The sequence below is a fragment of the Annulohypoxylon truncatum genome (genome assembly GCF_022578515.1).
Source record: "Annulohypoxylon truncatum strain CBS 140777 unplaced genomic scaffold F4807scaffold_27, whole genome shotgun sequence".
Taxonomy (NCBI): domain Eukaryota; kingdom Fungi; phylum Ascomycota; class Sordariomycetes; order Xylariales; family Hypoxylaceae; genus Annulohypoxylon; species Annulohypoxylon truncatum.
The window spans coordinates 220,333-242,136 of NW_025953813.1; the positions used below are offsets into that span (position 1 = coordinate 220,333).

Genomic DNA, 21,804 nt, shown 5'->3' on the forward strand with positions numbered 1-21,804 from the left:
GCCGTCCTCGGATGTTTATCAAGTAGTTCAAGCGGTTTCTTCTTATAAGCTTTGTTAGCTCTTATCCACAACAAGCATGAGAGGAACGGGAGCTAATTATAGGTGAGTCAAAGAGACGTCAAAATCTTGCGACGACTGGGTCAATAGGTCTGGCGAAGGCAAAAGAAAAAAAAGTCTCGTTACATTTACATATTACATTTCTGCTCCCTGGCCTATGATATCTGTCGCCTATTGGGCAATCCGCAGCTCGAGTGGAAACTTACCTACCTAGGCAATATAGATCCAATGGTTATAAAGCGGGGCAAGACGATGTGTTTGTCAGTGTATAATATATTGATTGTAGACAATAGGGCGTAAGTATGGCAGTCCGTGTACAACCTATAGAAACCAACCATCGCTTCTCGTCATATTGGCCGGTGTGGAAAATGCGGGAAGGCGAAAAGTAAGCTCTAGTATTATCACCGGTCACTTCGCCCTTGGCTCACATCCAAATGTCTTAGCTTCAGATCATAGATATTTAAATCTGTATTCCGGGGATTCTTTCATCCTGAGTCAACATGTTTTGTCAGCGACAGAGCTTCCTTCGCCGCTCTATATAACTGTGTTCTTATTTGCGCGGAATGACCAATGGAGATAATCCTACACCCATCTACTAACGGTACGTTATTCCCGAAACCTCCTTACAGGCACAGGGTGCGGGCGCCCCACACCTGGTTCAGCGATACTTGACAAGGAGATTGATGAATGGACTAGGTATGGATGGTTAGAGGCTCAAAAATATCCCCAGGTACTTACCCAGGCGCATATAAAATGTTGAACTCAGGCTGTACCTAGACTTATGTGCGCTTTGCTGATAAATGCCTTTATAGATATTGGCTTTCTCCGATATCGCTAGAATTCGGTTATTCGGTCCATGCTCACTACCTAGATAGGTCTCCCGATCTCCTATCTTTCGTTCAAGGTGGATCGCTTGCCATTTGGTCAGATGTGTATACGTTGACATGTCATGAGAATGAAACACAATTAAGACTTTGATTCTCTCTGTAGGCAAATATGTCTAGTGACATTTCTACGATCTCTTGTAGTTAATTAAGTCGTAATGGTACATTAGCACAGTCGATCGACCAAAATCGCCATCATGTTGGACTTCATCTCTTCAATCTCCTCCCATATACCTATTATCCCGTAGACAGAGGCAATAACCCCTTCTATAATGGGCCCCCTATTACATCTCAAGCAAACTTCCTGACAAGGAGCAAATTAGGTCAGATACTCAGCAACGTGATTCCTACCTACGGCATGCTGGCGCTGTAGTTCAACCACGGAACAATGCAAAATCCAATGGTCTCGATATCACCCGTCGGATGCTAGAAGTCCCATCACGCTTGCGAACAGAGTCGCGCACCTTAGACCGGCACACAGCCTTCTCGCACTGGTTGTCGGACCATCCGAGAGCGAGGTCGTCTGCCCACCAAGTCTTGGGCTTGCCATCCACCTTCAGGCTGATCATGACTGATGTCAATTGCTCGAAACCAGTGAACTCGATTGGGAGAAGCTTGCAGTGGCTCATCGAAGGGCACGCGGGGACTTCAATTGTCAGCCAGACCACTTCCGTCTCCTTCTGGACCTGTTCATCGTAACGCATTCCCGTGAAATTGAAGGAACATGGTGAATCCGTGGAGTTGCACCCGAGGCTGAAGCCGTTGAAGTTGAAAGGGAAACAATCTGAGGACGTCTGGGGCCCGACGCTGATCTGTGCTGGCGCATCAGGACCAGACATGTTCGACAGAGACGGGGGTGTAAACTGAATCATCAGCTTGCCGGAGGAAGGGTCATAGGGTGCGGGGGGTGGAGGAAGAACAGCAAATCCCGAAGAGAAGTAGAATCGGTGGTATGGGCTGAATAAGGGCATCGGTCCAACATTGGGGTCTGATCCAGATCCGAGAGGTGGAAGGTCATCGAACTAGCGATAATGTCAGCTGCCGTAAGGGAAGTCTTATTGGTATGAGCTTCGATACTTACGGTAAACGTGAAATCACCCACATCGGCTCGGTTGCCGCAAGCAGATGGCGAGGGACTCTCGCTGTTGGTGGACGATTGAGATCGAGAAACTGAGCTGGATGATCGCAAGACAGTCGACCAGGTGGATGGACCAGGTAACTCGACGTTGTCTCGAGCAGAGAAAGCATATTCTCCAGAAGGAGTTGATGTGGCGTCCGGTCCCGTTCCACCTGTCGCGACTTGAGCACACCATGAAAACGTTCTCGAAGCCATAGTCAGCGTGGTCATTGATAAACATCCTACAGTACCGGTCGGGTATTGAGTCGCAACCTCAGTAGGTGTCTCTGCCGGTGCTTGCGAAACAGGTGGTGGCAGACTGGGCATGGGTGGAAGAGAGACCGAAGGTTCAGTGGGAGTTGCATTCCATCCACTGCTTGGCACGCCGCCAGTTGGTAGAGCTCCTGACTGATCGCATGGAGTTGAGCCGCTTTGGAGCTGAGCCACTACATGACACAAGAGTTAGTTGTACTATCTCACAAATGGACAATGGACATAACCTTACCTGTTGCAGTCGGGGTTACTAAAGGAATAGTCACTGTATGTGTCGGTAGACCTTGTCCAGCGCCAGCGCCAGCTCCGGATTGAGGTGTTGGATGGCTACCCCCATATCCACCAGCTGGGGGAGAGTCAGTAAGAATTCCCGCGCCAGAACCACTGCCTTGACCTTGGCCAGCGCCAGAACCAGAGCCAGATCCTTGACCAGATCCTGCGCCAGAACCAGAGCCGACGGATTGCTGTCCGGCAGGGTTTCCTCCGTAGCCACCTGGAGTGGCGGCACCTTGCCCAGCGCCGTTAGGCGACGAGAGACCTTGCCCTCCTGCACCGCCGTTGGGTCCTGCCGATGCGCCCTGAGGGATGTACACGGTGACAGTTGGCTCGAAGGCACCACCTCCATTGTTGCCTCCATTGTTGGGTCCGCTACCCCCGTTGTTGGGCCCGCTGCCCCCGTTGTTGGGCCCATTGCCACCATTGTTACCTCCATTGCCACCGTTATTGCCTCCATTGCCTCCGTTGTTACCTCCTTGTCCCCCAGGATTTCCCGAACCTGTCGCGGTAGCCAGCGGTGACGAAAAGCCAGCTCCATTGCCGCCGCCATTGGGTCCCTCTGGGATTCCGGGAGCCGACACGGTGTGCGTTGGCAGCTGACCTCCTCCGTTGCCCCCATTGCCGTTGCCCCCATTGCCGTTGCCATTGGGGTCGCTATTGGGGTTGCCATTGGGGTTTCCATTGGGACCTCCGTTACCACCGTTGCCGCCTCCGTTGCTTCCAGGTACTCCAGACGGGTTTCCGAGAACAGTGATGGTGACCGCTGTTGGCGAGAAACCGCTACCTCCGTTGGCCCCGCCTGGTCCATTGTTGGCGCCGGTGACAGTGACGGTACCCGGATATGAGCCTGAGCCTGAGCCTGATCCACTCTCCGGGCATGGAGTTGCGCCCTGACCCTGCGAGCCTCCGGGGTTGCCCGCTGATTGACCTGGTCCTGCCACCGTGACAGTCTGAGGAACACCCTGACCACCTGCACCACCTGGCCCACCTGAGACGTTTGAAGGACCTGAGTTGTTAGCGTGGTATTCTGGCTAAATAGTGAATGATACTCTTACCTCCTGCTCCCCCAGCACCTCCCGGTCCGGCGCCATTGCCTGCCGACTGTCCTGGTGCTGTCACAGTCACGGTGTGAGGGATACCTTGTCCACCGGGGCCTCCGGCTCCTCCAGGTCCGCCTGCAGAGTCGCTTGGGTATGCGCCTGGTGCCGTAAAAGTGATCGTCTCGGGGGCGCCGGGAGTAAGGCCAGTGCCGGTGACTGTCAGGACAAGGGTAGTAGGTTCCTCTGGGCATGGCGAACTGTTGGGGTTGTTGTTCGGGTTGTTTGGTGACCCTCCTGGTGCTGTTAGAGTGACGGTATAGATGGGACTGTTACTCGCCGAACCTCCTGGGCTTCCATTCCCAGAACCGCCAGGACCTCCACTTCCGGAACCTCCATTTCCAGGACCACCATTACCAGAACCCCCACTACCAGGACCTCCGTTGCCAGAACCTCCAGAGCTACCAGCAGGGTTGCTTGCAGACCCCTGTGGCGCCGTCACGGTGATTGTCTGAGGGACACTCTGGGCGCCAGCACCTCCAGCACCGCTTCCAGGATTGCTGCCGACCCCGCTTCCCTCTGGGCATGGCGAAGATTCGGGATTGCCGGATGACCCCCCTGGAGCTGTCACAGTGATCGTTTGAGGGTTGCCTTGTCCACCAGCGCCCCCGTTCCCAGGAGATCCGTTGCCAGGGGATCCATTGCCAGGTGAACCGTTGCCAGGACTTCCATTGCCGGGATTTCCATTGTCAGGATCTCCAGGATTCCCAGAACCCCCGGGACCTCCAGAGCTGCCGGCGGGGTTGCTTGGTAATCCGTTCGGTGCAGTCACAGTGATGGTTTGAAGCCCGGTCTGACTACCTGGATTACCTGGACTTCCAGCACCTCCGGGTCCAGAGCCCCCTGATCCTCCTGGTCCAGTCGCAGCTGGTGCAGTCAATGTGATCGTTTGAGGGACACTCTGCCCGCCTGGGCCTCCTTGGCCAGCGCCTCCGGGACCGCTACCGGCTTGTGATGGTGCAGGCCAAACAGTGACTTCGGAAATTCCTTGGCCACCTGGACCACCTTGCGATCCTGAGCCACCGGGAATACTAGTAGATTCACAGGGAGTAGTAGTACCGGCTGTCTGTGGGTTCCCTGCGCCACCTGGTCCACCATTTGAACCACCGTTTGGTCCGCCGTTTGAGCCACCATTGGGTCCACCGTTTGAACCGCCGTTGGGTCCACCATTCGATCCTCCGTTAGGTCCGCCGCCCTGTGAACCCGAACCTGAACCTGCAGAACCTCCTGAAGTCCCCGAGGGCCACACAACAACAATGGTCTCAGAGCTTCCTGGCTCATTTTGCCCACCTTGGCCGGTCCCAGCACCACTTGGCGACGTTCCAGGAGCTGTGATTGTCATGGTACCAAAGGGAGAATTTCCTCCATTGCCTGCATTGCCTCCTGCATTGCCTCCAGCTGGGACAGTCTCAGTCTCGGGGTATTGGCTGGGTGAAGAGGAGATACCAAACGGACCTGGACCGGGGTAACTAGCTGAGACACCTGTAGGTTGGCTACCTTGGCCTCCAGCGCCACCATTGCCCGGACCATTGGCAGATGATGGCCAACCGTTGTTAGGGCTCACGATGGTGTATGTGAAAAGAGCAGTTGAAGAGCCGGGATCACCAGCAGGAGGAAGAGTGATAGTGAGGAAATCAGTGGACCAGGGAACATTACCAGAAGATACAGTGCTGCATGGGATAGTGAGTGTCCTAGATGGTTTCCACGCGACCGGTGATGTAGTAGGCTGGAAAGCACCGGAACTTGAACCAAAGCCACCAGGGACACCTTGGCCGGATCCGCCACCTTGGCCAGATCCTGGAGCAACGGTAGAAACAACAGTAGAAATGACAGTAGAGACAACAGTGGGCAAAACAGCTGGGGTGATAGTGACAGAGACAGTAGTAGTCTCGTGAAGAGGGCAGGTTTCGGCTCCATTCCCACCTCCATTCCCGCCTCCGTTGCCGTTACCGTTGCCGTTTCCACTTCCGCTTCCGCTTCCAGCGGTTGAATGTCTGACAGGACATGTCAGTGTTGCCAAAGAGAGACAAAAAGGATAGGGAGTTGATTGAACTCCTCAATTAGCCTAAAAATCAATCACTCACCCGTTGCCGTACTGTTGGGCCATGGTAGATCCCACGAGCCCAAGGGCCCCTAGGACGCCCGGAAGGGCGTTGACTCGCATCGTTGGTATAACCTGCAGTCCAGATTATGCTGACTAGGTGGGTGTAATAGCGGCTAATGAATGACAATAGTTGGTAGAAACAAGGTGATGAGAGAAGGTAGAGAAAGATTAGAAGAAGATGAGAAAACAAGAGATTGAGAGAATTGGGATGAGAGTATGAGACTGGAGGGAAAATTTTCTCTGAAACACTGCTTCTGTTGTGCCTTCCTGCTCAACATCGAATGAGTTTTCGTTTGTGCGTGGTAATGGGATGGAAGGCACCGAGGAGTTTAGGGTTTACATCGTGTAAATGATCATAGCATATAGTATACTTGACAAGGTAGTTACGACGCTTCAAGACCGAATATTCTGTCATCGTACATGTTCAATGAGTTTGTTTTCCTCTACTCCTTCCCCCATGTTTATCCAACTACTGCGCGCAAGAGCACTTGAGGTAGTACTTGTAGGAATAGGATCTCGATGGTTGGCGGAAACCCGCAGGTACTCCCATGTAGAAATCATGATTAAATCCGAAGCCATATATTGCAATTGGGGATCTTGAGCGTATTTCGAGTTGTGCTATGCGAGCGGCTCCTATACCATGTTGTTATCTCCTACAGGTATGAGGTCCCCAAAGCAGATAGACCACTTTCTGTTAGTACCTTCCTAGATATAGTCACATAGACGACAGGAGCGGATATAAAATGGAGCATAAGAGGTAAGTACGGGTGAGTGCTTTTGTAAGTAGCACCTCAAGCTCACGTTTGTGTCGTACGACTATGACGTGGAGAGAACGGCTGGCACTTACCAGAATATAGGTGGACTGGAGAGATGCTTCTTTTTGGCAGAAACTTTATGATCAAAGTATGATCCCATTCATGTTGTGCTCGTTCAATGTTACTTCCCATCCTTGGGATCTCTTGTTTGACAACACGTCAATGAACCTTGAAGCCTTCGAGTCGATGCTGCTGATTTTTGGTACCTGACTCAGGTGCTTCGTGAACAGAAAGAGGAAGGGGAGAGGAGCTAAAATAAGAGCTTCTACTAGGAGATAGCTCCGCCCCTGATCAAGCTGTTAGGTTATATGAACGAATATATGGATGATGCAATAAATGAGGCAGAAATCCCAGATAACACCACATCTTATCACGTCCCTAATTGTTCTCTAGATCAACTGATGCATATGAATTGCTTCTCCCGTTTGCTCGGCTACATACCTAGAATACGTTGATGTATACATAAACATAAGTGGAATTCCCCATAGTTCCAGGTGTAGATCGTCGTATCAATACTCTTGAATAGGAACTTGCTCTGAATGCATATGGCGGAACATTGAATCATCTCTCATTATGTTGTCCAGGAAGATATCGTTATCAATGTAGTTCTATGGCGTCAGGGAGGAAAGCAAGAAGGTAGACTCGAACGGAGGTTGAATGTCTGCTAAAAATACCAAACACGTGCCATACTTCAATACTCTCTGATCCAGATCTTCAGTATCCAAAAATTGAACTTGAGTACGTAATTCATCAATCGTCAATTCAGCCCGGTGTTACATAATCATACGGGATTATCCACGTATGGTGGCGGAGGCTCATCAGGGTCATGTTCCTGCGGATTGACTGGAGTGGCAGTAGGAAGAGATAGTCCCCTCGCCTGCTTTTCGAGCTTAACCGTCCATAACGCAGCGCCCGTCGTTGAAGTTAGCAGAAAGAAGAGAGACAGGATGGGCACAAGCTCGAGCAACATCGCTATGGTGCCAAACCAGGTGTATTCCCACATCCTACTTCTAATCTCGTTCTTGCGCTCCTTTTTCGTCAAACCCCTCAGATCGAACCACCTGTAGTGCGCAAATGTTCCCAACCGAGCACCGGTAATTATGATGAAGGCGGGAGTCCCAACGTAGGGGATCAGGTTGAGAGGCAAAAACACGATTAGCTCGACGATCTGGACTAAACTCCACGGTTGATACACGGCAGCGCTAGTCGGCTTGCCGAGCTTCTTGACAGAGTTGGCTGCGTCTGGGAACAGGAGTCGGTGCGGCGCAACGAGGCTTTCGAGGCCATTATCCAAGAGGGTCGCCTAGTAGGTAAACGTTAGTATTTAGTTTACGATCGAATATTTGTATAAGTTTGACTAACATCGAAGACATCCACGCGGCATTCATCAACAAAGAAGCCCTCGAACAAGCCTTGGATAATGACGAGACCTTCGCCTAGAACTAAAACCACCGCGTTTATCCACGCGCCCCAGCCATGAAATAGAGCTAAGAACGCATATTGAGGCAGAAATGCGAAGGTGAAGAGGATGACGTAAACTAGGAACGAGATGATGGAGAGCGGAATTAGTCGACTGGCGAATAGAGGATAATATGCCGGATGGCGTAAATAGTAATAGATGCCCCGTAAAGGATACGAGGCTGCGATTAACGCTCGTGATACATAGGATACAGGCCGTTCTAACGGTCGCATAAGTCTGGGAAGGCGATTTTGAGAGTCCATATCATCGTTGATTGAAGTTAGGAAGCGTGAATGAGGTGGTTGCCTAGATACGTGGAGAGTTGTCGGCTCTCATATCCACGGGTCCTTGAGAAATGTAGTAAGCTGGCGCTGCGGGACGATAGTGATCTTATCGATAACAAGCCCAGCAAACGCTTCCGCACTGACCCACTTTACTAATGCAGGTACATGCTACATTGATCTACCTCAGCTCCTCAACGACGTGTCTACGAGATGACGAGTTCACGTATCTTGAGTCTCATATTATGCAAGTCAGATTGGAGAAGCCATTAAGTTGTTAAGGCACAGCAATCCTATAAGCGAAGCCTCACGTATACAGAGTTGGATGTATCTACCCTCAATAGAACTCAAGCCTCTTGCGCCCGCGCAATCCGCCCTCCGAAACGCCACATTGACTCCCCCAACCCACTCATATCCTTCGTCGTCATGTCATCAAGTCATCAATGTCGCGCTCGCAATATAGTCGGATACCAGATACCTTGACGCCTTGCTAAAGATGATGATACGAAATCTATGTAGTTGCGCACGGCAACTCAATCCGGTAAAATTGACTGAGGGTTCGCGAAAAGATTGTCGGGATCCCACTTCTTCTTCAGCTTCCAAAGGATCTTGCTCGTGTCCCCAAAGTACAGCTTGTGGGCTTCCTCTCGGGTCAGGCTAGGGTCGGTGTAGTTCGAGTACGCGCCGCATTTCTTGAGGTTCGACGTAATGGAGTCAGCAAGCCCTTGGATGAACTCGATACCCTCCTGCGGGAACACTATGTCATTGTTGACGAAGCCGTGTAGCTGGATGACCCAGCATGCATCTCGATGCGCGAATGCGGAGAAGTCAATATCCTTCTTATTGATCTGACTATCATTGCCGCCGTACAAGTCGAACAGGATAAAATAACCGATGGGGGCACGCGATCCTTCATTGAAGAGGAACTCGAAGAAGCTCTGCATCGCCTTTAAAGTGAACCCTGGCTCAGGCACCACGACACTCTTGGCGAAGAAGTTGACATGTTCTCGGTACACAACCGATTCGTCAGTTACAATGTCTTGTCCTTGATTGAAACTTTTGATCGACGCAAGCCAATCGTACTCCGTAACCAGCGATCTCTTTTCCTCTGGGATTTTGCCCATCAGCGCCGGCAGGATCTCGTTCTCCAAGGTTTCACGGGGTCCCAAATAGGTTCCATCCACTGAGAAGTGGTCCCAGGAAAGGGATATCTGTAGTCCCAACTGGCGGTCGACCACGGAAGCATCGTGAACAAACTTCTGAATATGCCTAAACGCGTTCACGGCGCTCTTAATGCTCTTTGTCACATCATTAATGTTGACTGCCCAGTGTAGAACGGATTCCGGTGCTGGTACCGGGTCGAGATAGAACGACTTGACTATTCCGAACGAGTCACCTGCGCCTCTCATAGCCTTATTTGGGGGGTCTACTGTTAGCAAAGATATTCCATCTAAAGTACCGATTCAGTAGATTTGGGAAACCTACGTAAAATAGGTCTCCATTCTCATTCTGGTCACAGAAGATGCACTTGCCGTCCGCCGTGATCACCTTCATCCCCTCGATACGGTCCATCGCAAGACCCCAAGCACGCGAGAACATGCCAAATCCGCCATGTGTGAGATGACCGCCTAAACCGACTCCCGCGCAAGTGCCATGGGGGAGAGCTCGCTTCTGGTCGAAGTCCTCGTAGATGGCCTTAGCTATATTGCCGATCCGCACACCGGTGTCAACTACGACTGGGTCACCTCCAGTGTCTTTGTACTGGAATCGTCTCATGTCCATCACCATCGCGCCGTCTACTCCTCCGATACTATGGGAGGCGTACGAGTGTCCACCGGACCGCGCTTGGACTTTGAGTCCATGTTCGCGCGCACAGGCAAGGGCGCTCTCGATTTGCCATAGGGCTTGAGGGATAACGATGACTGCAGGTGTAAAAGGAAGGCGGATATTGTAGGGTGTGGAATACTCGGCCCAGTCGGGGTCAAAAGCGCTCTTGAAAGGAACACCTGTATCTGTGAGCTGTTTCAACACAGATACAAGGTCAACAGATGCCATCCTAGGAGCTTCTACACGGTCCATCTAATTGATCAAAAGCAAGTTTGGTGAACAAAGATTGTGATGGAGTGAGTTTGGCCAAAGATGAAGTTTGTCAATGCATGAGAAAAATATCACGGTTGAGAGTAAAGGAAAACCGGCTGGGTATGCGTGAATTCTAGTTGCCATTTTGTCGCCTTTTCCGTCTGATAAACATGAGTCACGTTGATCGTAGTAGGGCCAATGCTTTTGTCACTGGGTTGAGACCTAGCAAACGTCCTTTCATGAACTAAAGGAACGGGCTAGGTAGGTGCCAAACAATATCAATAGACCCGTCTATTGTATGTAATCAGCAACTCGATGCCGACGACTCAAGGTAGGCACACTCCATTTAGGGGTTAATAGGTGACTTCTCATTGGCCCATATCGGAATATTTGGTTAATTGATACTAACAATTCAATAGATGTGGATATCTATGTGGATAGATGCTATGAGACGGAAGAGAAGAGGTGTAAGTAGGTAAGCATTTTAAGCATGTGTGGGTATCTCTCGCCTATCTTGGTGAAATGATGATGGGTAATACAAATTTCAAAGCGCGCCTTCCGATGGAGTAGATCGCTTCGTACGAGGGAACATTATCTCTTGAAAAGGAAACACGTAGGTATGTATTAATTGTTAATTTGAAGTTACCTTATAGACACGTTTGGATTAAACTACCTAGTAGTTACCTTATCCCACCCTACTTACTTCCTGTATTTGCCTCTAATTTACCTTCGACTCACATACCGACCAATTGACGAACCCTCTAATTCGGTAGGTATAACCATAACTCCTGTATAGGTACTTTGCGTGGTTCAGGAATGGGATGCGACTCTTTAGGTAATGATATGATTGTTGCAGCCTCATATCTTCTATCCTTGTTCCCTTGAACGTGATAGCTCTGGGAATTTAAATGACTGTTATATTTCCTCCCCTTGGGTTATTTTGCTACCAAGTTAACGAAGGTATCTCCTTCCCGTGTACGTTCCCATAGTGACAAAGACATTATCACCGGCACAGTTCGGTTCACCACCCAGACCAATAATTGATTTTCCTCCAGCAACTTCTCATGTTTCCATCTCTCTAATCTTGGAGTATGGGCATCCATTGTTCATTCGCCCGTGCTTCAATTCTATGAAATGTCTCGCGTTATATCGCCTCATCATCCAATACGAAACCCCACCAACGAGGACACCGCCAGTCAGGATTACGGTGATGACTATGAGAATCCACCGGTTTTTCCAAGCAGTACATAGCAAATCAAGTTATTATCGGTATATCCATACTTCTCCCTTTCTCTTTTCTTATTAAAAAAGCTATTTCAGGCTATGATTATGAATTCCTCCATTGAGTATCCTTCATTGAGTATGAAGACTCTAGAATTGAACCTAGGACGATTAAGATTTCCTACAGCAAAGTACAAACAGAGTTGCACCTCCCAGGGATTCCACTTAGGTAACAGCGACCCGACAATCTGGAGATTGAAGCTCACCATCGGCTGGGTAAGGATGCTTCATCGGGGGGAAAGACATATTAAATGTTGACGACCCCATCTTTGATTTCATAGCTACTACTAACGCACTAAAATACCATGAACTCTCGCCTATGCTGTCTAAGCTTTCGTGTTCAGCCAGGCCTATACCTCCAAGTGCGTAAGACGTCTCAAACAGCCATATTATCATATATCACTGAAACAATGGAGACAGAAGAGAAGGACGTCATATCGATAGCGCCAAGGGCGAGTATTCACTGCTTCGTGGTGTCGCTGTTCTTCATTTATTCGCTTTCTTCATTTCCACCCCACTCCTCCTCGTCGTCATCACTCTCTTCATCCGAGTTTTCTATACCAAGACGTGATAGATTAGAGCTTGCCTGGCGGATTATAGTATCCGCGATCACTACAACAGCTGCCGTATTCGGCTTCTCTTCACCCTCTTCCTCATCAATACCGTGTTCCATTATCGAGGAACTCGAAATGCTCTCGATGTCCTGCCCAAGATGCTCCACGAAACCTAACAACTGGTCTCTTTTGATATATCTACCTCTCGTTCCCCAGTATCTATTGCCAAGTTCTACTTCCTTATCTACCCCAATTCCTCTCGTGGCTTTATTGCGGTAGGATGAATTTACTACCGAGTTGAGAAAGGCCCACCACATATAGCGGGCGCCAGGGCGGAAGTCCGTAATGAACTTCAGGCGTCGGCCGTCTAAGTCTTCGACCGATTTGATATTGTAGACTTGTGGGTATTTCAACACACCCCGTATCCTCTTCTCGAGCCCATTACGGTCAAGTATTATGACCTTATATTCCTTCGGATTCGTACTCTCCCATTCTTGGACGTATTTCCGCCTCGTCTCCAGGTCAGTGATGGGGTCCTCATTGGAGTCCGCCTCCAGACGAACGTCTGGCACGATCGCAATATATCCCAATTCGAGTATTTTCTCGATATCGGGGCACAAAAACAGGCCATTCATCGCCGTCATAATCTCGTCCTTGGCCCCTTTTCCAAAGATGATATCTATATGCTCAATCGATTTGGAGGGGTAAAGGTGCGCTGCGTGCACCCAGTCACTTCTCAGCCAAGCACCACAGACTGGCTCCCAGACAGAGTCTTCCTCCGGTTTCTCTGCGTGGTATTTCTCCATCATTTCAGCGCGCATTCGGCTTTGCGCTTGGTTATCCCTGGGACCGTACGAAGCCGCACCGAAAAATAGTTTGATCCACGACTCGAGGATCGGATGCTGTGTGGCTAAGCGGGCTGTCTGAGATTTAGCCGCTGACAGCTTCAGGTCTATTGCTCTCCGTTTCCGGCCGAGCTCAAAGCCAATATCCAGGGACCGTAGCCATTCATTATATGGGAGTTTCGAATTAGATCCCTTCTCGTGTTCTCTATACGTCAATATACTGTTGTATTCGTGCAACTCTTTCTCCATCTCTAGAACTTCAAGATGCGATGACCAATACTCTGAATCAAATGAAGAACGGGGCTTCAGATTCATTTTCCTCTTTTCTATTTGTAGACTGAGATCGGACTTCTTCGTGCTGAGCTTTTCAGTTGGCCAAGCTTCTAACGCACGCTTGCTGGAAGTTCGTGTGGGGATAGGTCCAGCAGGACCTGACAAGTTAGGCGACATCGGCGGGACTTCTTCGAAATCCATGGTGCTTTGATGTTGTGAAATCAAAAAGGTCAAATGCGCAGCTCTCTGAGACTCGATTGTTTATATTTACAGACTCCCACGAACGGCTTTTCCCTAGTGGATGTTTCTAGCTTTTTACTATACATTCCTGCCTTTGACAAAGTTTCGGCTTGCAGACGGTAACTCTTTCTTACGGGGTCTTGCCTGCTTTTAAGTTGATGATTTCGCAGAGGCTACCATTTCTTATCTCAGCGAGCTTAGACTGGAATAAGTTTGCGCCAAGCGGGCGTGCCATTGCCTTGAGTTTACGAAGGGTTATTGTGTCGTGATTGGTTATGTGGGAGTGGTTACGTGATCAAAGGGTTTAAGTAGAAACTTGCTCATGTTTTAGACGAGAGTTTAAACTTAAGAAATACAACATTATTTACTCCCTCCAACAGTTATCGTTGAAGAAGGGTTGAGCCATCGAAACTATAACCATCCATTAAATCATGATGTCTTTGAATCATATATCACGCTCACCGTATCCACTTTCAACCTGTGCACTTGTGCACGGAAAAGCGACCTATCATAAGGATGAAATGCTCCAGGACGCCCCCTCGGTTAGGGGGATATGATCGGCGGCCTTCAACAATTGGATATACTCAACTATATAACCAAGCTCTGTATACTTGGCGGAGGGCTGCGATGGCACCTGGGGAACGCGCGTAAGTTTATTAGGCACTTAATGCATGGAATATTTCTTGGAACGCAGGTAAGTAGGACGGCATATAATATAAATAAACTAGATATGTTCTAGAAAAGGCATAGGCTAGAATCCTAGCTACTCTTATCTATCACGCTTTGATAGGCCTGTCAGACTTACAATCGATCCAGAAGCCCCTGGGCAGCATCATCGATATTGCTTCCCCAGGTTTTGCTCGTGCACTGCCTACATGTCAGCGTCTGATTGATTACAGCAAGGCACTGCTTGACAACAATGACCAAGGGAAAGGTCGGGGATTTACCTGTAAGTATAAAACTCCGTCTTCGATGTCGCACTCGCAGTAGGAATTATACTTGAGCTTCTCAACAATCCTGAACGCGATCTCACCCTTATCCACAGCCTCATGGAAGCCCTCGCGCAGCAAATCATCCTGGTCAAACTTCTGGTATTTCAGCTGGTTGACCAACCCCTCCCAATAGAATCTGGTAAAGGATCCCAGGTTGCTCTCCCAATCGGATCGGAACTCGGTGTTCGCCTTGCTTTCCTGCTGTAATTTCTCGAATGTATCCTCAAAGTTGGGGTTCAGTTTGATGTCAGGCTTCTCTAGGATTTCTCCAATTTGCGCCCGAATTTCTTCAGCTCTGTTGTCGTACTCATCGCGGATACCCTTCCGCGCCGTAAAGCTCAACGTTGCCGCTTCTTCAGAGTTAGGTGCAGGAGCCTCGTTGAGAGCCTTGAGAAGGACATCGCGGCTAAGTGCGTCGTCGATGTTGGCACCTAGGCGACCCGGCGCGAATAAGATGCGCAGTTTGCCATCATGAACGTCTACGCCGCAATATGTGAAGCGTTTCTCGTCGTCTAAGTCCATTGTGATGACGTGGGCATGGCAGATGGAATTTAGCTCCTTCAAGCCTTCTTCACCAGCATTGCTCACATAGTCCTTGAGCTTGTCTGTCGCCCCATTGATATAGCTTACTAGAGTAAGCATAAAAGTCAAAATGGATGTCTTGGTCCAACACCTACCTAGAGATACAGTCGCCCAGAGATTCCTTCGCGTAACCCTCTTCAGCATAGGCGTATAGTTGGTTGGGATTGATTTCTATGGTCCAAGGGACAGTAAGAGTATCTGATAGCTGCTGCTCAAACCCTGACTTCTTATTATCCCATGCGTCACGAACTGTTTGTGTCAGCATCTATGCTTAGATGTTAAGATTTTTGACTCACTATTCTTGCGCAGAGCAAGGGGCAGCTTTTCAACGGGCGGTAGTCGAGACATCGTGAAGATGATATTAATATCTTAGGGAATCTTTGTGTAAATTGTGATAGAGACTTGAGGCTTGTATGAATGTGAAGACAACTTCAATTGGGGATTAAGATATCTTTAAGTATCCGACGAGTACGACATTCCATTGCCACTCCTTTTGCCCGTTATGGTAAACTACCACTAGTATAATCGATATTCAATTCGGAATTCGACTAGGCACCCGTTCAATTGAAGGAGTGCCTTGAGCTAACGCATACTAATGGTAGATAGTATAGAATCTTCGTCATCGCATGTCAACATTTTTGAACAAAAACTGCGGAACTTGTCAACCTTGCATTCAACCCTGAGGCTTTTAGGCGAACAACTTACCCAGGCGACTAGGGCTGGCTCCGATGCGGAAATGACTCCATCGTCTAAACGTCTCTAGTTGGTTAGCCAAGTGCGCTGTTAGCCTTCTACACTACAATAGCTCCTCGGTACTCAGCCGCAATCGTAACGTCTGAGTCTAAAGAGCAATACCAAAAGAGCGGCTACTTTCAACCGATGCTTGACTAGTACCATTTAAGGTAATTCCCTAGTAAGAAGGATCATGATATACTAGATGTAGGTAAATACATATGAATGAAAGAAGTTTTAAGATGCCTGGAGTGCAAAAGTGGGATGGCGATTAACCCCACTGGGATTTCAGCTAGGCTTGGCAACAGGGAAAATAGGGGGAGGGGTTACAGGTGGAGCCAAGCTTAAAGTTGCCGTATTGGGCGAGCGCCCTCGAATTTAATTGGCTGATACTTGCAATCTTCCGTCTGTGCCCAATCACAGCTTAGAACAATTCACTAGTGACAATCCATTCAGGGGCTGAGAATTACTCATAATCAACTGCTGCGAATTGCCTCGTGCACAGCCCCGACTGCAGGACAACATTACTTAATACGATGGATAATGAGCAACATAGGCAGTTATACTCTCCTCCGTATGTCGATGATAGATAAGATCACATTTCCTCAAGTTAGTAAGGGTCTGATATTAACACAAGGTTATCTTAAAAGTTTTGTTTCACAATGTCATCTCCAAGATTGTAAGAAGTTGTGCATGATTTCCACGTTGAAAACATCATATTCTAACTACATAGAAGGCCCCTTCGTGTAAGACACGGGATTCGAGAACATTGGGAAGATGCCAATACGCCCGTCCAGACGGCCCGGTCCGCTGTAAGGGAACTTCTCGGGATTGATGTTGCGATTGTGGTTACGTGGGAATTTCTTGCTATCGAGCTAGATGACGATTACCCAGATAAATCTACATTAGTCCCTTCAGTTGCTGCAGGTGTCCAGGCATTTCTCGGCGGACTACGAGAGATATTGGACGGCGAAGTCGATCCAGAATGGACCGATACTTTATTGGAGCGCTGTAATAGCTGCCTGAGGCTATTCATAGGGGTAAGGGGTAAAACGTATCCATAAAACGAAGGAAGAAATAGCTCTGACAAATTATGAAACTAGGTCTCGAGAGAAGCAGAAGTCCTTTGGTCCAGCAAAGAGGCAGGACTTCACGTTAAGCTTCCTATGGGTGTAATGCCACCACTAAATGAATTACAACCGCATTTCAAGACCAAGCTCCTACGATGTTTCGACGAGAGACAAATATCCATGGAGGACTGGGCAGACTTATCCGCAGAGGATGCGAACAACAATTCAGATCCCACAGAGCCACGTCAACCTGCCGAGGCATTTCCGGATATTAGCATTCTGCCGCGCCCAGACCAACTGCTCCTCAAACCGCCATATCACCTTGCTGTTTACAACGCGGGAAATGACAAAGTTGAGATACAGTGTAGTCACAGTCCGACTTTAGAATTATTAGCAGATTATCTGACGAAATGGTGTAAAACCATTCCTCAGCAAACGCCGCGTGTAAGTACTTCCTCGTCATCTCCCTATCAAGCTATGACCTATTTGAGACTTCATTGGTGACTAATTCGTGCAGCCACCTGCGGTAGCCATCAAGTTACACCAATCACCATTTGGTCTAGGACCTATTTACGACCGCTTGACGATGTCCGTCGGGGATCGAAACCCCCATTTCTTTGTGTCACCGATGATTGTCCTATCATTCATTGAAGGGGTCTTGGGCTATAAAAGCATGTCTGCCGATGGATTCTCTTGGACTTTTAGGAAAGACGTCGAGTTCCGCAAGCTTACTTATAAATCATAGGTAAGCAGCAATATCTATATATAGTACACCGGATCTATTCCTCTTAATCATAATTCAATTTCTTTCTACAGTACGTTTCCACCTATCCAGATGATCTAGAGCTTAGGAGACTTGCCATAATTCCCTGTCAGATGGAGATGCATATGAAATTATCATGTGAGGCCCGAATAAAAGACAAAGTGACATTATAGCTCTAGTGATAGGGTTTGTACGTTCTTTATAGAAGTCAACCAAAAAACACAATGAAAAGTTTAACAGACTACATTAGCCAATGTAGGTAGGTAGGTAACTGTCCAGGTTGGCCTCATAATTTCATTCAAGAGTGCAATCGCGTCTCCTGACCATGGTAAAATTCAGCAGGCCTCCCTTTCCAAACAAAAACAAAAACAAAAATAAAATCCTGCCAAAATTCAAACTCCTCTGCTAGATTCCACATGGCTTATCCTAACTGACCGCACGCGTTTCTTGTCTTCGTCTCCTACCGTCGAGATACTGTCGTTGTCGCTACGGGTGCGGGGCCGCGAAATTGGCAGTGTCCCCATATTTACGAGTGGGCGAAAAAACCGATTGTACACTATGAATGTGTCCTGGTCGCCTCTCATGGCGTTCGGCGGAGTGGGCATATATATGCTCCTTCGTCTGATTTCAACGGCGTCTTCTGTGATTGTCCGGACGTTGCAGTACTTGTATATTGCACTCAAGATAGGAATGGACAGCCCGTGAACCACGATTGAGAATAGCACGAGGAAATATACCACTAATAGAATTGGTAGTTAGCGGAGTTAAGAGATATATGAAACGGATTACACGAACCTGGGGTTATTGCATCGAGCAATGCACGCTCGTTCGCACTAGCCGTGTCTTCTTTAGGAAATAGGAGTCTAGTGTGCTGGAGGTAATATACGGCTCCAACACCTATTGGGCCGAAATATCCCATGAATACTGCTTCCTTCCAGTCCTTGACCACATTTGGCATCATCTTGTACGTGAGAAGCAAAGCAGGGACTCGGCGAAAGAGCAGAACAAGGAGGCCAAGACCAAATAGGCGAGCGTAAGTGATCCCGGTGGTGTCAGGCTGGTTGAAATCCTGCCAAGGTATGGCGATGCCGACATACATGAAGCCGCCGAAATTAAGCATAACGTCGATGCACGAGTTCACCTCGTCGTGGCGGCGTTCCGTTTCCGCGAGGAATTCCCCGTCCCAGTTCAATGCGCAGCCCGCGACAAAACAAGCAAGAAGATCGCTAGTGCCGAGAGCCCCGCAAGTGCCAACAATAAAGAGCTTTACACAAGATTAGTTTTGGAAGGAAAAGAAAGAGTAGCATATTGCTTGGACGGAACTTACAGCTAATGCTGTCGGGAACAGAAGATAGCTTTCTGTATCGATCCATCTCCGAGACAACGAGAACCTGACCCCCATTCTAGCGCAGTAACCGGTAACCGCGCCGTAAACAGTAGCCAAAAGAACAATGTAAATGAGGGTTTCTATGGCCCAGTTCCCTAGGGCAACGCCAACATCTTTGGTATCTTCGCCAACGCCTCTACCACGCTCGACAAGAGTTGGTTGGCGGTTCTCTGTCAGGCGCAGAAGGTTGACAGCAAGCATGAGAAATGGTGAAGCGAAGCCATCATTGGCGCCGGCCTCGGCGGAAATAATCTCTCGGAGAGGTCGAGGCACATACTTGTCAGCGAAAGGTCCCTTGGCTACGGCCTGCGACAGGATCGGATCCGTAGATGTGACGCAAGCTCCGATGACAAGGGTTGCCAGCAACGAGACCTTGGGAATTGTCGCAAGCACGCAAACCGACGTTGCCAGCCACATCAATGCCATGATAGGAACGAGGCATACTATTAACTCCTTGTAGCGCAAGTGGATATACCTAGCGGGTAGTTGGTATCCAGCGATAACCCTATAGTGGCCAAGGCCGAGTCAGTTACTTGGCTATCCTAAAGTTGGAAGCATGTCTCATGCTATAGCCACTCGTGAACTGACAGTTGAATACCAATCATCACCCGCATCACGCCAAGAGTTATGGCATCTTGTTGGTCCGGAGCGGCTGAGCCCCATCGCTTGGCATCTAGAAACTTGGCCGCTATAGGACCCAAGATCATGCCAATAAAGACTGCCGGCACTATCGACACGGCTCAGTTAGCAGGCGACTATAAAGGTCTTTCAGAGGATCGCACTAACAAGCTTCCCCAAGATACCAAACGCCTTTTATTTTAACGGCAACCAGGCCAAATAATACTATGAATGCACCTTTGCACAGTCAGTATGGTTATCTCATGGACATCCTCTTCGTGGCTTACCAAGAACGGAAACAACGATGTTCAACTCGCTAAGATCAAGGGTCGGCATCGTGAGAGGCGTGGCAAGATGGCAGAATACTTGCGTGTCAGGGAAGAGTCCGGGACGCTCTTCTGGACTCGAACGCTGGAAAACATCGAGAAGAGTAACGGGGAGATGCCAAGGAAATACATTGAAATAGGGACCCCCGAGTTAGAATGAGATATTGATTTACGTGTAGATCAATATTGTGTTGACAGGGATAACGTGAGTGTAAGTCAATGAAATCTCCGGCTTGGCAATCATATTGCGATCCATTCCAGATCCAGGAATGGTTCCCCCTGATAGTTTTATTTTTTTCAGCCACAATGTCTGGCCTACGGAACATCTAAGCTTTTCGCAACGACCCGATGAATACATACCCGCATGCTCCCTCCCGCTTGTCTAAGACATCTGTCTAAGCCGCCCTTAGACATCAACGGCCAAAATCCAACCGGCTCAAAATCCCGGGAGGGAAGTCGCCTCATAGCACTTCATCACTGACCGGTGTGGCTTTCGAATTATCATTTATGGGTACCAAGTTACCGCATCACAGGGAACGGATAGCTGACGAGTCAAGTGTGACAGGGGTATGGATTGGACCAACGACGGGCCATTGTTGCACCCAACCATGGTATCCCAGACGCGGAAGTGTCATAATTGAGAGCCTGGTAGCCGTAAATGTCGATAGTATACAAAATGCCGACTGTGCCACAGAGCGTGTATAACTCGCGATCTAGACAATTGTGCACGTTTCAACCCGAATCAGTCAGAAGTCAAACACGAAGACCGACATTAACTTGTTAATTCGCCAGAAGGAAGATAATGATTTGTGGAGAGACTGATCCCGAGGATCTAGAACAGTAACCGTCTTCCAATCTTGTAACACACTATGCTGCCCTACAGAGAATAACAAGTTTATACACCATTTCACGAAGGACTGGGCGTTGAAACTTGATCGGCTATGTCGTCTAAGATCCTACACGCCTCTCTTAAGCAGCAATAAGGCCAATCAATCCTTTTCCCTAAAGAATGTCGGTCATATCACGGTGATATGGAGCCTTTCGCAGCCTCTCGCATACCCATAAACTGGCAGGCAAGTGCCAATGCTTCTCGACTCAGCCGATATGCCAGAATAAATAGTCCATGTGTTATTCAATGTGCTAATATTACTGTACTAGACTGTGCACCAGACCATCCCCTGTATTACCTATCTAGGTAACTTACATGTGCTATGTAGGCTCTGGATGTGGATCAAGTGATGTAGGGGTTAGTTAAGCACATGACACGGTCCAACGCGGTCGCAATTGAAGCTTTTTTATCAAGTTGAGAGGTGAAGAAATCTACCAACCTATTACACCGCTGATCCCGTGCCATAGGGTTCGCCCCAGTCAATACCATCTAGAGCAAGGAGTTGGTAGGACCATTCCCTCCGTTGCTGTGCATCGTCATACGAGCTATACTTGTCCTCCCTTTGTTTCCGTTAACTCCTTTGACCTTCAACATATGAGATGTTTGTTATTCAGATCAATCCACAACTCCCACTGCCTCTGCCGCATTCCGAACACCAACCTCTTAATGACGTATTTCACCAGCTTCTTGCACTGTGACATCATGCGATTAAGATTCGCCCCTATCCTAGGGAATGTTGTCTCGATGGACTAACTCCAAAATCTAGAGTATTCTCTAATATATCATGTGCGTCGCACGCGCAAAATCAGG

At 48.7% G+C, this 21,804-nt stretch overlaps 9 protein-coding genes across 9 annotated transcripts; 1 reads left to right on the forward strand and 8 right to left on the reverse strand.

Annotated features, from left to right (window-relative positions):
- Positions 1–736: 736 nt before the first annotated feature.
- F4807DRAFT_178758 (uncharacterized protein) lies at positions 737–2,489 on the reverse strand. Its single transcript, XM_047993547.1, has 2 exons — positions 2,023–2,489; positions 737–1,963 (listed from the first exon to the last, which is right to left on the reverse strand). The coding sequence occupies exons 1-2, from the start codon at positions 2,383–2,385 to the stop codon at positions 1,316–1,318; spliced, it is 1,011 nt and encodes a 336-aa protein (XP_047851975.1). The 5' UTR covers positions 2,386–2,489; the 3' UTR covers positions 737–1,315.
- Positions 2,254–3,660, reverse strand: F4807DRAFT_178907 (uncharacterized protein). The gene has a single exon (XM_047993549.1). It carries the CDS (start codon positions 3,413–3,415, stop codon positions 2,594–2,596), a length of 822 nt encoding a protein of 273 aa, XP_047851976.1. The 5' UTR covers positions 3,416–3,660; the 3' UTR covers positions 2,254–2,593.
- Positions 3,375–6,043, reverse strand: F4807DRAFT_178852 (uncharacterized protein). The gene is made up of 2 exons (XM_047993548.1): positions 5,789–6,043; positions 3,375–5,698 (listed from the first exon to the last, which is right to left on the reverse strand). The coding sequence occupies exons 1-2, from the start codon at positions 5,866–5,868 to the stop codon at positions 3,622–3,624; spliced, it is 2,157 nt and encodes a 718-aa protein (XP_047851977.1). The 5' UTR covers positions 5,869–6,043; the 3' UTR covers positions 3,375–3,621.
- A 919-nt stretch (positions 6,044–6,962) lies between these two features.
- F4807DRAFT_434675 (uncharacterized protein) lies at positions 6,963–8,415 on the reverse strand. Its single transcript, XM_047998818.1, has 2 exons — positions 7,986–8,415; positions 6,963–7,926 (listed from the first exon to the last, which is right to left on the reverse strand). Exons 1-2 carry the CDS (start codon positions 8,343–8,345, stop codon positions 7,405–7,407), a joined length of 882 nt encoding a protein of 293 aa, XP_047851978.1. The 5' UTR covers positions 8,346–8,415; the 3' UTR covers positions 6,963–7,404.
- Positions 8,416–8,896: 481 nt separating this feature from the next.
- F4807DRAFT_452834 (putative glucooligosaccharide oxidase) lies at positions 8,897–10,418 on the reverse strand (the record flags this gene model as incomplete). Its single annotated transcript, XM_048000379.1, has 2 exons — positions 8,897–9,775; positions 9,849–10,418. 2 exons carry the CDS (start codon positions 10,416–10,418, stop codon positions 8,897–8,899), a joined length of 1,449 nt encoding a protein of 482 aa, XP_047851979.1.
- A 1,795-nt stretch (positions 10,419–12,213) lies between these two features.
- F4807DRAFT_462613 (uncharacterized protein) lies at positions 12,214–13,596 on the reverse strand (the record flags this gene model as incomplete). Its single annotated transcript, XM_048001854.1, has 1 exon — positions 12,214–13,596. The coding sequence occupies one exon, from the start codon at positions 13,594–13,596 to the stop codon at positions 12,214–12,216; it is 1,383 nt and encodes a 460-aa protein (XP_047851980.1).
- A 740-nt stretch (positions 13,597–14,336) lies between these two features.
- Positions 14,337–15,907, reverse strand: F4807DRAFT_434677 (uncharacterized protein). Its single transcript, XM_047998819.1, has 4 exons — positions 15,506–15,907; positions 15,305–15,458; positions 14,583–15,252; positions 14,337–14,502 (listed from the first exon to the last, which is right to left on the reverse strand). Exons 1-4 carry the CDS (start codon positions 15,555–15,557, stop codon positions 14,437–14,439), a joined length of 942 nt encoding a protein of 313 aa, XP_047851981.1. The 5' UTR covers positions 15,558–15,907; the 3' UTR covers positions 14,337–14,436.
- A 564-nt stretch (positions 15,908–16,471) lies between these two features.
- F4807DRAFT_178934 (uncharacterized protein) lies at positions 16,472–17,800 on the forward strand. The gene is made up of 5 exons (XM_047993550.1): positions 16,472–16,515; positions 16,592–16,620; positions 16,678–16,981; positions 17,045–17,455; positions 17,529–17,800. The coding sequence occupies exons 2-5, from the start codon at positions 16,604–16,606 to the stop codon at positions 17,754–17,756; spliced, it is 960 nt and encodes a 319-aa protein (XP_047851982.1). The 5' UTR covers positions 16,472–16,515; positions 16,592–16,603; the 3' UTR covers positions 17,757–17,800.
- Positions 17,801–17,967: 167 nt separating this feature from the next.
- On the reverse strand, positions 17,968–20,315 carry F4807DRAFT_434682 (Na(+)/H(+) antiporter 1). Its single transcript, XM_047998820.1, has 6 exons — positions 20,067–20,315; positions 19,948–20,016; positions 19,750–19,888; positions 19,102–19,666; positions 18,570–19,038; positions 17,968–18,513 (listed from the first exon to the last, which is right to left on the reverse strand). The coding sequence occupies exons 1-6, from the start codon at positions 20,113–20,115 to the stop codon at positions 18,167–18,169; spliced, it is 1,638 nt and encodes a 545-aa protein (XP_047851983.1). The 5' UTR covers positions 20,116–20,315; the 3' UTR covers positions 17,968–18,166.
- Positions 20,316–21,804: the final 1,489 nt, after the last annotated feature.